The sequence below is a fragment of the Suncus etruscus genome, chromosome 3 (genome assembly GCF_024139225.1).
Source record: "Suncus etruscus isolate mSunEtr1 chromosome 3, mSunEtr1.pri.cur, whole genome shotgun sequence".
NCBI lineage: Eukaryota > Metazoa > Chordata > Mammalia > Eulipotyphla > Soricidae > Suncus > Suncus etruscus.
In genome coordinates this window covers 4,950,323-4,968,220 of record NC_064850.1, presented here as the reverse complement: position 1 = coordinate 4,968,220, position 17,898 = coordinate 4,950,323, and the positions used below count along the sequence as shown (strand labels likewise).

The following is a 17,898-nucleotide window of genomic DNA, read 5'->3' as shown; positions in this document are numbered from 1 at the left end:
TGGTAAAAGAAAATACTAGGGTGCCCTGTTCTTGTCATGTCTGAGGACAGTTGACTTTACATTTGAAAAAGAAACTTCTTATTTGCAATTACATCAAACTTGCTTTCCAAACAAACAAAATATGATTATATAAAATTATTTTTCTCACTCATTAGAAGGCACCATAAAAAAGAGTGAAAGACACACCACCAAATCAGAGTATCAAAAATTAACTATCAAAGGACATTTTTCCAAAAACATATGAAGAGCTTATATAAGAAGTAGAAAAAGACAGCCCAGTTGGAAATTAGTACAAAATACACAAATAGGCAGTTCAAAAGAGAAAATTCTGTGCTACATTAGCAAATCGTTTAGGTGGTAAAAAATTATATTAAAATCAATTATAATTATACAGGTACCTGATTAGCAAAATTCAGCTTGGCTTTTCAAAGGCTTGATGAGAGGGGCCAGAGTGGTAGCGCAGCGGTTGGGTGTTTGCCTTGCATGCGGCTGACCTAGGACAGACCGCAGTTAGATCCCCTGGTGTCCCATATAGTCCCCCAAGGTAGGAGTGTTTCTGAGCAAATAGCCAGGAGTAATCCCTGAGCGTCACCAGGTGTGGCACCCCCCCCAAAAAAAAAGTCTTGATGAGAATGTAGGACAACAAAATTTTGTAACTATCAATCTGTCATTTATAAATAACTTATCTTGAGATCTGTTCATATTATAATTGAAGCTAATAATTTGGTGGAAGAGACTTTGTGGAGTAGCTCAGGATGACTGGTTGCTAACCATAGAAAATGGTGCAACTCTCTTTAGTAAAAAGAATGTATGTATTTGTACCTTGCAATTTTAATCCCAAGTATATGTTTAGAACAACAAAAGTATGTAAGTACATATAGGTTGTTGCATTAATTAATTAACGATGGGGCTGGATGGCGGTGGATGGAGGCCTTTGTGCTTAGGCCCCAGCCACGTGGCTTCATCCCCCATCCAGCTGGCAAGTTCCAGGCCCAGGTAATCCGCGTAATCAAGACTCACTCACACGCAGGCTTCAGGAAGAATCATCTTTATTCATGCCCTTGCCACCACAGGTGTGTGGCCTATGTCAACCTTTCAAGCACAGCTATATTTTGCTAGCCCTGCATCTTATCTCCTGTTAGCCATCTTCCCTTTGGGCTCCAAGCGGCCCAAAGATCCAAAAGCCAGGAAGCCAAGCCGGGCCAAGAGAGAAACGGCAAAAGGGCAAAGAGCCAAAAGGGCCGAATTCCCTTGGTCCCAGCCTTATCTACCTTTTTCCAAACCCCTCCCAGGAATGGGAGGGGCTTGCAGGTAAAGTTACACCTACTATCCGGTTCAGACCCCTCCCAGAAATGGGTGGGTCTTAGGGTACACCACATTTCCCCCTTTTTTAAATATTTTCATGCGCCAACGTAATAAAGTGAAAATTAATATACCAGCCCTTTTCAAAAACATATCATTTGCAAAATATACTTTACACCTGTAACCTAAAATTCTATTAATGCTTTTTTACCAAGCACTATTTTGGAACTTTTATGTTCCTATACTTTTAAACTATATTGGGGGAACTTCACTGTTCCTATATTTTTTTTATACACAAGTACTTCAGCATACATGCATAACATACATTTTAAAAACAGGCTAAGTACATTAAAATACACAGTAAAACATTTTGCAATTGAAAATATTAACTCTGAAAGACAACAAAACACATTTAAATTATAAAGAAAATGACTTAAGACAAAGATGCAGGTGGTTAGAAATTAGATGTTTAAATGAGCTAAACTGAATGACTTCCCTTTTATTTTTATTTTTTAACTACTAAGTAAATGTTGCATTAAATAATTAACGATGGGGCTGGATGGCGGTGGATGGAGGCCTTTGTGCTTAGGCCCCAGCCACGTGGCTTCATCCCCCATCCAGCTGGCAAGTTCCAGGCCCAGGTAATCCGCGTAATCAAGACTCACTCACACGCAGGCTTCAGGAAGAATCATCTTTATTCATGCCCTTGCCACCACAGGTGTGTGGCCTATGTCAACCTTTCAAGCACAGCTATATTTTGCTAGCCCTGCATCTTATCTCCTGTTAGCCATCTTCCCTTTGGGCTCCAAGCGGCCCAAAGATCCAAAAGCCAGGAAGCCAAGCCGGGCCAAGAGAGAAACGGCAAAAGGGCAAAGAGCCAAAAGGGCCGAATTCCCTTGGTCCCAGCCTTATCTACCTTTTTCCAAACCCCTCCCAGGAATGGGAGGGGCTTGCAGGTAAAGTTACACCTACTATCCGGTTCAGACCCCTCCCAGAAATGGGTGGGTCTTAGGGTACACCACAATAGGTAAGTAAAATGATGCTTATAAAGTAATTTTTTCTAGTGGACTCAAAGCAGAAAACTCCTAAACACCCATTTGAAGTGAAATGAATGTATTGTTTTGTATTTATACATGGAGTGCTTTTACATCCATAGAAGTAAATAGGCCATATAGATATAGCAACACAAATGACTTACAAGCAGTTTGCTAAAGAAAGCAAGAATTTGGAAGGGAGGGGAATACTACAGCAGGAAGTACTTATCTTGCACGTGGCTCAGCCAGGTTTGATCCCCGGCATTCTATATAGTCCTCTAACCCTTGCCAGGAATGATTCCTGAGTGCAGAATTCGGAGTAACTCATGAGCCCTGCTGGTTGTGGCCAAAAAACAAAAACCAAAACCATACCCTAACTCATTTAGTTGTCATGTTACATTTAAACAGGCAAACTAGATTCTATTATTTATAGTTATAAAATGTTGTTGTTTAATAATTTTAGCAATGTTGAAACTATTGTCATAAAAGTTAACAACGGTTATCTTTGTGAAGTTTATGAAGAGTATACAAGTTTTCTAGAACTTTTAATGTCTTTTTTTCCTTGACCTGGTTTATGTTTACATAATTTTATGATTCAACTGAGTTTTATTTTTCAATGAACTCACAAAAAAGAAAAATGGTGTTCTCATATAACAAACAGATGCTGAGTCTGGAGATAAAGGGACAGGAAAACAATTAAGAGAATCAAAATGTTCTTCACAAGTAAGTCAGATGTTTGCTTTCTAATTTGTCATTTTCCTATGGCCTTTATAGTTATATTTCTAAGCAAATGTTCCTATTTAAAATATTGGTTGTTTTAGATTTAGTATAATGAGATCTAGATGTTCTAGCTTGATAATTAGGTTTCTGTGGCATTAGAAATTCTGTCCTTAAAAGTTTTAGATTAGGGCCAGAGCGATAGCACAACAGGTAGGACATTTGCCTTGCAAGCAATTGATCCAGGACACAGTGGTTCCAATCCCGGCATCCCATATGGTCTCCCCCCCCCCGCCCCCGATCCCCCCCCGCCCCCCCCCCCCGGTGCCTGCCAGGAGTGATTTCTGAGCACAGGAGTAACCCCTGAGCGCTGCCAGGTGTGACCCAAAAACCAAAAATAAATAAATAAATAAATAAAATGGTCATGTTTAAAAAAAAGAAGTTTTAGATTAGGGAATATTCACTGGTGAAAGGGGGGGGTATTCTTTTTATAACTGAAATCCAACTACAAACATATTTGTGGTTAAATACAAATGTGGTTAAATACAAATACATGGTGCTTAAATACAAATATTATTTTAAAGAAGAAGTTTTAGATTGGTCTGGAGAGATAGCATGGAGTCAAGGCATTTGCCTGGCATTCAAAAGGAAGGTGGTTCAAATCCTGGCATCCCATATGGTCTTCCGAGCCTGCCAGGGGTAATTTCTGACTGTAGGGCTAGGAGTAAGTCCTGAGCACCGCTGGGTGTGACCCAGAAACCAAAAAAAAAAAAAGAAGAAGAAGAAGAAGAACAAGTTTTAGATAAAAAATGAAATATCAAAGGTTTACATAAATATATACCATTTTATTAATTAGTTATATGCTGATACAAGTCATGACTAAACAAAGCAATTTTGTTTGTTCTGATTTAATGACTTGACATAGCAAATCATGACTAATAGTTGCCAATAAGTTCAAAATAAGGTGGAAAGCTTATGTGTATAATTTATCATAACTACTAAAAACAACATAACTATTAAAAACAACAGCTGAGGCAGGAGCAATAGCATAGAGATAGGGTGTTTGCCTTGCATGTGGATGATCCAGGATAGACAGGATAGACACCAGTTCAATCCCCGGCATCCCATATAGTCCCCCTAGCCTGCCAGGAGCGATTTCTGAGCGCAAGTCAGGAATAACCCCTGCGTGTTGCCGGGTGTGGCCCCCCCAAAACAAAACAAAACAAAACTAACTCAGCAGTATTCTGTTTCAAGGGAAAAACACATAAGTTGTATTTCTTTGATTGAATTTGGACTGGTAAATATATTATGTAAAATTAAATATGGGAAATCAGTATTCAGTTTCTCAATCTTTGCAGAGAACATATGAGAGTTTATAAGAGGTACAAAGTCCATTATGAGACCAAGATTACTTAGAAATGAATAACTTGGGGCCAGAATGATAGAATAGTGAGGAGGGTGCTTCGCAGGCGGCCAACCTGGATTCTATCCTTGGCATATCATATGGTTCTCTGAGCCTGTTAGGAGTGATCCCTGAACGCAGAGTCAGGAGTAAGCTCTGAGTACAGTCAGGTATGCCAACGTCCCCCAAGAAAAAGGATTACTTTTCCAAATGTCATGGAATTACATAAATCAGCAGGGTGGGAAACATCTCGTTCACAGGTCCACACTTGTGGAAGCTTGTGGGATTATGTGGTCTGGCCCTCGTAGAGGACAAGACAGACACATAATGGTCCGTAGATGCCACTGGCCCTTTGGTATTATTACCAAATGTCGACATTATTTGGTCTACAAATGTTATAAATACACATATGGTCCTTGGTAGCAAAATGGTTTCCCATTGTGATCTTGAGCCTGGTGTGGTAATTTTAAGAGACATAATTTGGGGCCAGAGGTAGTAGTGCAGTGGGTAATGCACTTGCCTTGCATACAGCTGACCTGAATTTAATTTCTGCCATCCCATATGGTCCCTAAGCCTGCTTGGAGTAATCTCTACGTCAGGAGTAAACCCTGAGCACTGCCAGGTGTGCCCCCCCCAAAAAAAATTCCCATAAACAAAAGAGGCATCATTCATGGGCCAGAGGGTCCTCAGCACTGGACAGTCCCAGCCCTGCCAGGATCCCTCCCCGAGAGTCACTGGGTGTGGCACAAATAACAACAAAAAAGCATCAGTCCGAAACATTCCTTTAACAATTTGAGTATGTTCTTATCATTTATTTTTTTTCAGGGGGAGATGGTGAAGATGAAGCTAGAAAGAAAGTAAAAAATAGATTATGTTTTCAATTTTCCATTTGATGTTAGCTTTATGAATTCATTCTTTACCTTTTATGTTTTATTTCGGTTTGGGGCCACATCTGGCTGTGATCAGGACTTATTTCTAGCTCTGTGCTAAGGAATTGTTCTTTTTTTTTTTTTTTTTGGTTTTTGGGTCACACCTGGCAGTGCTCAGGGGTTATTCCTGGCTCCAGGCTCAGAAATTGCTCCTGGCAGGCACAGGGGACCATATGGGGCGCCGGGATTCGAACCGATGACCTCCTGCATGAAAGGCAAACGCCTTACCTCCATGCTATCTCTCCTGCCCCAGGAATTGTTCTTGTGATGCTTGGGGAACATATGTGATACCGGTGATCAAACTGGGGTCCCCCCATGCAAGGCAAGCACCTTATCCCCTGTCCTAGCTATCTAGAAGTAAAGACATTTGCATGTGTTTTTTTATGAATACAATAACATTATTTTTTGTACATCTGTTACTAACTTGCAGGTTATATGTACAGAAGAATTGGTGAAGCCTGTAGAAAGTAATAGTGATGAAGTAGAAGAAAGGACTAAGAGTCTTTCAAAAACTCCTGAAATTCCTATATTTTTAAGAACTTCTGAAACTACAAAAACACCTGAGTCTTTGGAGAAAATACTGTTCTCTAAAACTCCACCATCTGAAATGTAGGATATTAATTATTATAATAAACAAATCAGCCTCTTTAGTACAGTTCTGCACAAATTGATAAAAATAACAAAATTCTTATGATTTTTAACTTAAACGGTTTTATTATGGAATAGTTAAGATATTATAATTATAATTACAATATCTCCTCTGATAAAGAGACTAGAAGAGTAAATATAATCTACCTACTATTTACCTGTTATTCTATTTGAACATTTATTAACACTCAACCATTCTCGTTTTAGAAAATGTTTTCCACTATTTTCTCATAACATTTAACTGAGTATTGTCATACACTCTTAGTACTATCCAGTATAGGACTACTTAGATTTAAGTTTTTTTTTCAAAGGATAAATAAAAGTATGAACGATTTTTAAGTGTCATACGACTGTCTCATATAGTCGATCACAAATACCATCAAAATGTCTTATTAGACATCTGCCCTTACATGTACTTAAAGTGTGCTATGAGAGATACCATTCTCTATTAACCTTGGCAGGGATTGCTGTTTATATTTTTGTTATTTAACTTCAGAAACTCTATATTTTTCTTTTCTTTTTTTTTTCAGAAAATGTATATTTTTAGGGTACTGCCAAAAATGTAGTGTTGCCATTTAATTTAATTTAATTGGTTAGTTTATTTTCTTCCTTAAAGCTGAACCTTAAAATTCCTCTAAAACATATGTAATATAGTTCTTTTTATCTGGGTTTTATTTACTTTTCTATTTTTAGTGTATTAAAAGAGTTTTATGTATTACTGCCATTATTTACTATAGTATAGCCTATTTCATGTGAAACCATCAAATATAAGAACTATAAAGGAAGTGATAATAATGTATTTTACTCTCTTTATAGATGAGAAAACTGTTGTAGGGGTCGGAGAGATAGCATGGGGTTAGGGTGTTTGCCTTGCATGCAGAAGGACGGTGGTTCAAATCCTGGCATCCTATATGGTCCCCCGAGCCTGCCGAGAGCAATTTCTGAGCATAGAGCTAGGAGTAACCCCTGAACGCTGAGGGTATGACCCCCCCCCAATAAAAAAACTTGTTGTAAATTTAAGTGGCTAAGTAATGGTTATATAGATAGTTAGGGAAATATAGACAGACATTGTCGTATTTAACAGTGATATCTCATTGACATGTATAAGCATTTTATGAAATGCTGCTTATTCCAGTCAAAACTTTGTAGAGCTGTAAGTACATTATTTTACGTAAAATGAGAAAACATAATCATAAGTAATATTCCAGTATTTTTTTTAAATCTTCATTTAAGCACCATAGTGACAAGCATAATCCTGTTGGGTTTCAGTCATAAACAAAACCCTCCTTCACCAGTGCAACATTCCCACCACCAATGCCCCTACTCCTTCCCAGCCTATATTTGAGACAGGCATTCTACTTTTCTCACTCAATAAGATTATCATGACAGTCGTTAGTGTAGTTATTTCCCTAACTGCACCCGCTACTCTTGGTCTCTTTGTGGTGAGCTTCATATTGTGAGCCGGTCCTTCTGGCCCTCATCTCTAGTGTCTCTGGGCATTATTACAATAATGTCCTTAGTTTTCCTTAAAACCCATAGATGAGTGAGATTATTCTGTGTCTATTTCTCTCTCTTTGACTTATTTCACTCAGCATAATAGATGCCATGTACAGCCAGGTATAGGAAAGTCTCATGACTTCATCTCTCCTGAAGGCTGTACAATACTTCATTGTGTCTATGTACCACAGTTTCTTTAGCCATTCATCTGTTGAAGGGCATCTGGGTTGTTTCCAGTAATACTCCATTATTAATGGAGTAAAGTCTCAAACTAAGGCAATTCTGCCTTCAGAATTCTTGCTTTCAATGTGCAGCTATGCTTTTGCATATACTTTTGTGTTCAGTTACTATTAATGAATCATTTAGTTGTCTCCTAATGCCATTATCTGTAAGGGCCCTGCTTCTCATTAAGACTGAAAATCTTGTGACTGGCTTTCAAGATCTTGGAGATACTTCTGCATTTGGATTAAGAGTTTAAACTTCTAAGGTTTTGAAGGATAGCTCACCTGGTTGAGTACTTGCTTTGCATGTAGGAGGCCCAACTTTGATTCCAGGCACTACATTGGCTCCTTGAGCACCTGCAGGAATGATTCCTCAGCACAGGACTGTGCTTCCCCCTAATTTTTTTTTTTTGACTTTCAAAAATAGATTTCTACATTCAGTCTAACTCTGGCACTCACATTCTTTTGGGGCCACACCCGCAGTTCTCAGGGCTCACTCCTAGCTCTCTGCTCAGGGAACCATAAGGGATACTAAGGATTGAATTTGGGTTGTCTATGTGTAAGGTAAAGTAGTCTGCATGCTGTACTATATGGCCCCCTTTTTATTAATTTTTTATTTTTAATTATGAGTAAAATGATGCAAAGAAAGAGGACAAGGTAAAGTTACAATGAAAGGACAATTACCCCTAAACAGAGTTCTCAGAAGAAATTCCCTCGCTGACGCCTAAATTTTGAACTTACAAAGAACATTAAGAAAAATGACACAGGGGCCAGTGAGGTGGCGCTAGAGGTAAGTTGTGTGCCTTGCAAGCGCTAGCCAAGGAAGGACCGCGGTTCAATCGCCTGGCATCCCATATGGTCCCCCCAAGCCAGGGGCAGTTTCTGAGTGCTTCACCAGGAGTAACCCCTGAGCATCAAATGGGTGTGGCTAAAAAAAAAAACAAAAGAAAAATAAAACAGAACCCATGTACAATTACTTTGTCCACAAGTCCCCAGATTGTAGTACATTATAACTTTTCTTAGCAGTACACAAAGCAATATAAGGCCATGAAATTTATGTGACTCCTTGAACTTTGAAGGCATAGTATTTTTTTATATTTTCATGCACATACATATTCGTTTAAGTTAACATCAAAAGTTTAAGTGGTTTTTTAAGGTTTAGAGTCAAAGGAGCACAGTAAAAACGGTGTTAGAGTGGCAAATACTGTTTGCATAGGCCCACCAAAATATGGGGGACATGGAAAGGAAAAGCCTTGGCCTAAATACAAGGAGACCCTACCCCTGAAATTCCTGGCATAAGGCCAACTCTAGGCTCCAGGCAAACTAGTTTGTTCAATCCAAGTCATTGTCTGTCGTGCCAATACAGTTTTATTTTTCACGCAGTCTCTATTGTTGGCATCAGGTTTCTGTATTAATGATCCTGCAATCTGCATATCCTACATTAAAGTCAGGCTGGTGTGGAACATCCTCTCGTTTCACCTCACAATTAAAGGGCAATGCAGAAAGCCTGTCCAGTAAGCAGGTCGTTGTTGTTATTTCTTCTCAGTGTAAGGGAAGTCTCTTTTGAGTACGTGGATGTCAGAGCAGCGGTAGGGTCTTCCCTGGTAGAGGATTGCCTCCAGGTGATGTTATAGACAACCTTCGATGTTTCGTAAATGGCTTTCCTAGATCAGGGGATGAATAGAGAATGCCCATTCTTTTTTTTTTGTTTTGTTTTTTGTTTTTTGTTTTTTTGGACCACACCCGTTTGATGCTCAGGGGTTACTCCTGGCTAAGTACTCAGAAATTGCCCCCTGGCTTAGGGGGGACCATATGGGATGCCAGGGGATCGAACCGCGGTCCTTCCTTGGCTAGCGCTTGCAGACACTTTACCTCTAGCGCCACCATGCCGGCCCTGAAAATGCCCATTCTTCTGAGGCCTGTGCCATATGGCCCCTTTTAAAAGCAAATAATTATAACCTTTCTATGACTTTAAGATCCTTTTCTTAAAATTGAGGTAATAGCTATTTATAGGATTATTTTGAGTAATAAATTAATACTGATGAAATAATCTTGAATCGTCTGATATACATCCTTAGTAGAAATTACTATTAGTATTCTTCAAATAATTTTTCTACTTTAGTTAGTATATTCTTCACCCCAAATGCAATAAATTAATTACTTGAATATTTGTTCTTCCCTTTTCCTACTGTGCTCTTTTTATTTTTATGTCATTGCTATGGTTCTAGAAAGTCTGTAGTGTTGAATGAATTTTTAAACAATTTTGCTTCTTATCTTTCTAACAGAAATGCAAATGAAGTACCTGGAGGTCAGACAAGAAAGGATTCTCCTGGATTTTCTTTCTTTCCGATTTGCACTTCTAGATCTCCTGGGTTGAATTTATTTGGTTCTTCTATCTTTGATTCCGAAATGTCATCAGTTCAGGTAATATGAGGAGCTAGTGTTTTGTTTCGTTGGGGGACACACCTAGTGGCATTAGGGCTTTCTCCTGGCTCTGTGGTCAAGGATCACAAGTGGTATTTGGAGGATCATAAGGGGTGCTGAGGCTCAAGCCCAGGTCAGCAGCAGGTAGTTAACTGCTGTATATCCAGACCTCAGTCGGTCTTTTTAAATAAGCAAACAATAGGTTTTGAACAAAAGTTTTAGCATAATTTTATGTAAAGTGCTTATTGTTGTGTATGTAAATATTTTAGGGGATTACTATGTTACTCACCCTAACCTGATTGGTGATTGTGCCCTACCCTAGGGTGTGACCTGGCATTCTGCCCCCACCCTAGGGTAGTACCTGATTCTGCTTCCACCATTGGTTGGTATCTGATCCCACCATTGGGTGGGACCTGATTCTGGGGGATAAAAACAAGGGTCTGTGGAAGGCCGGGGCTTTTTTGCTGGATCTGAGGCTGAGTCTTTGGACTTCAGTCTTGTCCACCGAATAAAGCTAATATTTCCACAAGCCTGACTATCTGCGAGCTGTTTACCCGCCATTTCACCTCAGAACCGTCGGCTAGACAGGGTGGCAGACGCGTGCTCTGAACTGGAAGAGAAAGGCCTCATCCTCCATCCCTCCATCAGTCAACCTCTTCAGGGGCTGACCACCCAATGGTGGGATCAGATACCACCCAATGGTGGAAGCAGAATCAGGTACTACCCTAGGGTGGGGGCAGAATGCCAGGTCACACCCTAGGGTAGGCACAATCACCAATCAGGTTAGGGTGAGTAACATAGTAATCCCCTAAAATATTTACATACACAACACTTTTTATTTATTCTAAGTCTTCTTATTTGAAGTGAAAGTTAGATGTAAAATGCATATAAACTATTCTCTTATTCTGTGAGTAACATTTAAAGAAAATTATTTTTCAGTTTGATGAAAATCCTGCAGTAAATATAAATCCTCTCTCATCATCTCAACAAGAAATTGGTAAGTGATTGAAGTCTAATAATCATAAAAATAATTTAACTTTTCTACTAATATGTTTTGTTTTGTTTTGCTTTCATTTGTTTTTACATGGAATAACTCCCAAGGCTTCATACATACAAAGAATGTTTTCCACATCCTCAGAATGGCATTTGATTTTGATTTTACTTTTTGAGCTGTTGATTGAATTTGTTGTTTAAGAATTACTTCCCTGTGACATCCACTGGTTTTATTATTTTCTTTAATTAAAAAATTTTGGTTTATGGGGCTAGAGCGTTAGCACAGCAATTGGGCATCTGCCTTGCATGCAGCCGACCTGGGATGGACCACCTGGGTTCGATCCCTCGCATCCCATATAGTTTCCTGAGCTTGTCAGGAGGGATTTCTGAGCGCAGAGCTAGGAGTCACTCCGAGCGCTGCCGGGTGTGGAAACCCCCCCCCCCATTTTTTTTTTTGTTGTTGTTTATAATTTTGATTTTGGACCACAGCCAGCTATCTGCTCAGGGTTTACTCCTGCCTTCATGCTCAGGTATCACTTCTAGCAGGGAATGGGGAACCAGATGGGATGCTTAGGGGACTAAAAGGGGATCAAACTCAAGTTGGCCTCATGCAAGGCGAGCACCCTACCCACTCTACTATCATCCCAGTCCTACGTTGATTTTATTTTTAACTACTACTCTCAGTGCTCTAGCAAGAGTTAATTTCTTCAATATTACTAGTAACTTCCCAGTTATCAAAGGTTAAGTGTAGTTTGTATTTGTTCCAATACTCTCTCCTGGCATTTGATATAGATTTATTGTTCGCATCGTTTTTCCTCTGGGAGCTTTGGATTTCTTTCCTCCAATCTCTAGTATTTACTCTTTATTGACTTTTCTTTTCTAAATCTCTTTATAAATTCTTTCAAACTTTAGATGTGTACATGCATATTTTGTATTGTTATTACCTTTGATTCTCTGATTCTTGGTGGACAAGTTTTCGTAGGGTTTATGTTCTAGTGGGAGAGAGTGAAATGAACATATGATCATGTCATATGAGGAAGTAGTGCTCTAAATATGGGCTTGGAATGGTCATCAGATTCACATGTTCTACGTTTTCATTTGATACTCGGTTTGGTTAGATTTGCATAATATACAAAACAGATAACTGCATGTACAACATCTTTATCTCAGTGAAAAGTCTACTTTCTAGCCAAGTAAAAATAGGTATTATTTTGTTATTTCACCACTTAAAACACATAAACTGCCATGAACAAAAGGCATGATTCATAGCTGTCACCTTGATGTGCAAAAACTGCAGCCTCCATATCCTCCCCAAATCTTTTAATGCCATTCTCACCACAAGACAGAATCTGTATTATAACATAGCTTTTCTAACTCAGGTGCTACTCTGCAGTTGAATAGGCAGTCACAAAGTTATAGATTCACTTCATTTCATAGTTTTTTTTTTAAAAACAGTTCTATGAGGATCCAGACTCATCATTGTTTAGGTAATAAGTTTATAGTAGTGTTTATTTATGGTTTTGATATACATAATGGGAATTCAGGTTCTGAAGTCACTCTTCCAGAGGGGTCTGGATAAGCAGAAACATGATGACTTAATGTTATTACTAGATGGTAATAAAGAAAAGAAAAGCAGAATAAGAGAAATTAATAGGATTTACTTCGACTGAAAAGGTGTCTGTGTTAAGAGCGTTAGGGTGGGCAACCTTAAAATGCAGTATTAGAGCGGACAGACACCCGAGGGGAGCATAGGTTAGGCTGCCGGGGTCTAAATATTGTAAGCAGAGTGTGTGCAGGCTTTGATATGGAAACATGCTCAGCTTATTCATGTTATACTAGGTAAATTTATATGATAAGACTCAAATAAGGAAGTAGGGCCAGAGCATAACGCAGTGGTAGGGTGTTTGCCTTGCATGTGGCTGACCCAGGACAGAGCTCGGTTCGCTCCCCAGTGTCCCATATGGTCCCCCAAGCCAGGAGCGATTTCTGAGTGCATAGATAGGAGTAACCCCTGAATCACCATGTGTGGCCAAAAAGCAAAAACAAAGAAAAGGTATGTAGAGACACAAGATAATGACAGCGCTTAACAAGAAAAAGAAAGAAAATATATGGGCTGGAGTGATGGTGCAAGCAGTAGGGCGTTTGCCTGGCACGTGGCTGACCTAGGACAGATGTGGTTATATCCCAGGAGTAACCCCTGAGCGTCACCGGTGTGGCCCAACAACAACAAAAGAATAAACAAGGAAGTAGAAATTGGTTGGAGATTGAACCAGGGGGTGGAAAGTTGGGGGAGAGAGAGAGAGACAGAGAGAGAGAAATTACATGGATGCTTAGTCGCAAGGATTTTTTTTCTGAGGGAGATAAGAAGCTATGGAGTGTTTGAGCAAAGAGATGAGTGATTTGGCAGGTTTTAAAATAATTACTTAGCTTCTTTATAGATAAAAAAAAGAAGACGAGTCCAGGCTTATATGAGAAAGATTGAGTAAAAAGCTGTTAAGATAATAACAGAATTGATGGTGATAAATGACATATTTTAATAAGTTTTCTGAAGGTGAAACTCTAAAAGCTTTCTTATGACTTAAGTATTAAAGCAAGAATGATGCCAGTATTTTTATGTGAGTAACAAACAGACTGGTGGATGACAGGACTAACACATGTGACAGTAAGATAGTTTTTCCAGCTTGTTTTCATTATTTCTTCTTGAACAGCTTACTGTTTCTCGCTACTCCTGGCAAGCTGAATTACTTTATTTTCATTTTTCTTTGGCTTTTATTTTTGGAACACACCTGGGTGCACTCAGGGTCACTCCATATGCAGAGCCAGGGACTGCGACCTGGTTAGCTGAACGCAAGGCAAGTGCCTGGAAGGCATGGCACTGTCTCAGCCTTGATTGTTGTTCGTACTCTACCTATGCATCTTTGTTTGTCTGTCTCTTTGCTAATGTCTCCACTGGAAGTGTTTTACTCCTCTTTCTTCCTTACAGATTTTTATATGATCTAGTTCAGATTATTTGAAAGTGGTCGAATTTGATTCTCTTTGACCTTCCTTAGCACCAACATCAATGTTTTGTACATAAGAGGAATGCTCAATAAACACACAAAAAATTCAGTGTTATTCTGTTTATTGGATGTAGTATATATAATTCACTAGTTTGTGCATATTATGTAACAGAATATCAGGCTAATGTAATGTTTGTCTTTCCCAGGAAATTTATTTGGGAAATCAGAAGGAGAAGATACCTTTACATTTTCATTTTCAGCGGACTCTTCAACGCACACATTTGAAACTAAAAAAGACGATTTTAGTTTTCCATTTTCATTTGAACAGAATGAAAGCACGATGCCTTCTACTGTAAAACATTTTTCTTCACCAAGTATTTCCTCACAGAATTCAACACAGTTTTCTTTTTTTTGAACTCATTACTAATTTGCTTAAATTATTTTGCTGCTCTGTAATCATTACATTATTAAAAATATCAAGGCTGCATTTTGTTGATTAAAGCTATAATGGGCTACCATTGTTATGTGATTTGATTATATTTATTGAAATATAGAAAGTAAAGCTATGAATTCTAATTTTGTTCTTTATTGTGGCATTAGCTTTTTTTCTTTGCATTTTGCAAGTCCTATTCAGGAGAACATTTTATTAATCTCTGTTTATAAATATTAAACCTCCCCAGATCCTAAGTGTAATTCTGGTAATATGTAAGAACAAGAGCCACTTCAGATCATGAGATCTTTTCAGAGTAATTGTACAGAATTAGTACAAAAGTAAAAATTTGGTACTTTAGGTGCCAAAATGTTTTTTAAAATTAGTGTTTGTTTCATTTTTTCTTCATTGTTGCCAGATCCAGAATGGTACTTTAATATAAAATTGGTTATACATTGTGAATAAAATGTGCTATTTTCATACAAATAATATTAAAATTCCAGCACAGTTAATGGAAGAGTAAATGTGAAGGAGAATTCCTAAAACTTGGATGTATTGATAATGATCTGTTACTATCTTGATTTTGCTTAAATCATTTTAAGAACATTTAAAATTTTATTTCCTGTATTCAAAAACATCAGTTTTACATTTCACATGAAACATTTGATTATCAAGTATTTAGTTTAAATGAAGATTTAAAATTTGGGGCCGGGCGGTGGCGCTGGAGGTAAGCACTAGCCTGCACTAGCCTAGGACGGACCGCGGTTTGATCCCCCGGCGTCCCATATGGTCCCCCAAGAAGCCAGGAGCAACTTCTGAGTGCATAGCCAGGAGCAACTTCTGAGTGCATAGCCAGGAGTAACCCCTGAGCGTCACAGGGTGTGGCCCAAAAAACAAAAACAAAAAAAAAATTTAATGAAATTCTTTTATTTTGTTTGTTTGTTTTTTTGGGGGGAAGGGGGGTCACACCCGGCAGTGCTCAGGGGTTACTCCTGGCTTTGGGCTCAGAAATCGCTCCTGGCAGGCTCGGGGGACCATATGGGATGCTGGGATTCGAATCACAGTCCTTCTGTATCAAGGCAAATGCCCTACCTCCATGCTAAGTCTCTGGCCCCAAAATTTGATGAAATTATATAAACATTACTCTATATTTTTGTACTTTTACTTTTTTTTTTTTTTTTTTGGTTTTTGGGCCACACCCGGTAATGCTCAGGGGTTACTCCTGGCTATGCACTCAGAAGTTGCTCCTGGCTTGGGGGACCATATGGGACACCGGGGGATCGAACCGCGGTCCGTCCAAGGCTAGCGCAGGGAAGGCAGGCACCTTACCTTTAGCGCCACCGCCCGGCCCGTACTTTTACATTTTAAGTTATTTATAGGATTCCATTCATTAGGCTTGTGTAATTCCTTTCTTTTCCTTTATGGGACTCTGTCTTATCTCTAGAGAATCCCATGCTCTCCTGTATGTACTTTCCTTTCTCCCCATTTAATAAAAAACAAGTACCTCACTAAAAAATTAACTGAGTTATAAAGAGATTGATTCCATATTTTGTGACTGATGTCAGATGCATTGGTTCTCAAACTTCTTAAACAGGGGTCCAGTTCACTGGAGGGCCTGACTATAGTAAAAACAAAAACTATGAACAAATTTCTATGCACACTGCATCTATCTTATTTTGAAACGAAGAAACCAAACAGAAACAAATACAATATATGGCCTGTGGGCCGTAGTTTGAGGAGCACTGGATAAAAAGCCTCCTCTATTGTTACCCTTTTTGACCAAACTGGTCAACTTGATGACAATGTCTAGGTTGCAATCCTTTGGCATCAGTGGAAAGTCTAAACTATGTAGAGGAACTCTTGATTTCGTGCCTCCCCCCATCTAATCAAAAGTGACTCTCCTTTTTCTTCTCTGCCACACCATTTTTAATTTATTTTAGTTTAATTTACTTTATTTTAAAAAACATGTATCACATAGTTGACATAGTTGATCATGATTCATTTGTTTCCAGATAACTGGGAGCAAAAAATGTAAAGAAATAAATAAGAGGAAAAAGGGGGCCGGAGAGCTAGCATGGAGGTAGGGCATTTGCCTTGCATCCAGAAGGACGGTGGTTCGAGTCCTGGCATCCCATATGGTCCCCTGAACCTGGTAGGAGCGATTTCTGAGTGTAGACCCAGGAGTAACTAACCCCTGAGCGCTGCCGGGTGTGACCCAAAAAACAAAAAATTAAAAAAAGTATTAAGCAAATTTGTGAAAATTACATATCCAATGAGGTCATTAAATCATTGTCAGAAGGATTAGTAAGCTCTTCATGCTAGCTGACCTTTCAGTTAATTAATTTGTTTCTGAACATCAGATGGCTTCAGATAACACATAAATTGGTAGGTTCCTATGGGGATGTTAGAATTAAACAAAAATGGGCAATCACCCAGCTGCAAATGCAGCTGTATAGTCCAAGTACTACTTGGACTATACTTGAATTCCAAGTACCACTGCAGGTGCTGGAGCCTTTGTGGGGCATGTTTTGCCTGCCAGGCTTCCGGATGTATCAACACATGGGAGGATGAGGGCGCCTGCACTCATTCCAAACATTGCTGGTGATATCAGCCCAGATCCTGGCAGCCCTAGCGTTTTGATAAGATTGGTGTCTCTAGGGCATTTGCCTTGCATGTGGCCAACGTGGTTTGACCCCCAGCATCCCATATGGTCCCCCCAGCCTGCCAGGAGTGATTTTTTTTGTTTGTTTGTTTTTTGGGCCACACCCAGTGTTGCTCAGGGGTAACTCCTGGCTGTCTGCTCAGAAATAGCTCCTGGCAGGCACGGGGACCCTATGGGACGCCGGGATTCGAACCAACCACCTTTGGTCCTGGATCGGCTGCTTGCAAGGCAAACGCTGCTGTGCTATCTCTCGGGGCCCAGGAGTGATTTCTGAGCACAGAGCCAGGAATGACTCCGGTGCACCACTGGTGTGGCCCCACTGAAAAAGATGCCTGGTGTCTCTGAAGAGAGTGTAGAGGAGTAAGGAAGCAGGGACATTGGCAAAATGGCGACTGAAGTGATGGGCACAGCAGGCGTTGCTTTGACAAGGCGGGGACTTGGCCATTCTCTCCCCCAAGATTGCCAGCTTTTAGCTGCATGTCTGCCAAGTCATTTTCATAGCAGGTTAGTAAACCTTTCATCTTCTGAGAAAAATGAGTTTGTAAGCATTAATCCTCTTCATGCCCTATTTTAAAGTTGCACATATTTCAATACTTCCACCTTTTAATTTATCTGGTTTGGGAATGCTACACCAAGCAAT

The 17,898-nt window shown here is 39.4% G+C and overlaps 1 protein-coding gene across 1 annotated transcript in view; it reads left to right on the top strand.

Annotated features, from left to right (window-relative positions):
- C3H14orf39 (chromosome 3 C14orf39 homolog) overlaps positions 1-14,581 on the top strand; it is a 41,297-nt gene extending 26,716 nt beyond the window's left edge. The window contains exons 14-18 of the mRNA XM_049770263.1: positions 2,998-3,059; positions 5,815-5,993; positions 10,030-10,174; positions 11,114-11,171; positions 14,373-14,581. Coding sequence (XP_049626220.1) covers positions 2,998-3,059; positions 5,815-5,993; positions 10,030-10,174; positions 11,114-11,171; positions 14,373-14,581 — 653 coding nt within the window. The remainder of the gene's footprint in view (positions 1-2,997; positions 3,060-5,814; positions 5,994-10,029; positions 10,175-11,113; positions 11,172-14,372) is intronic.
- Positions 14,582-17,898: the final 3,317 nt, after the last annotated feature.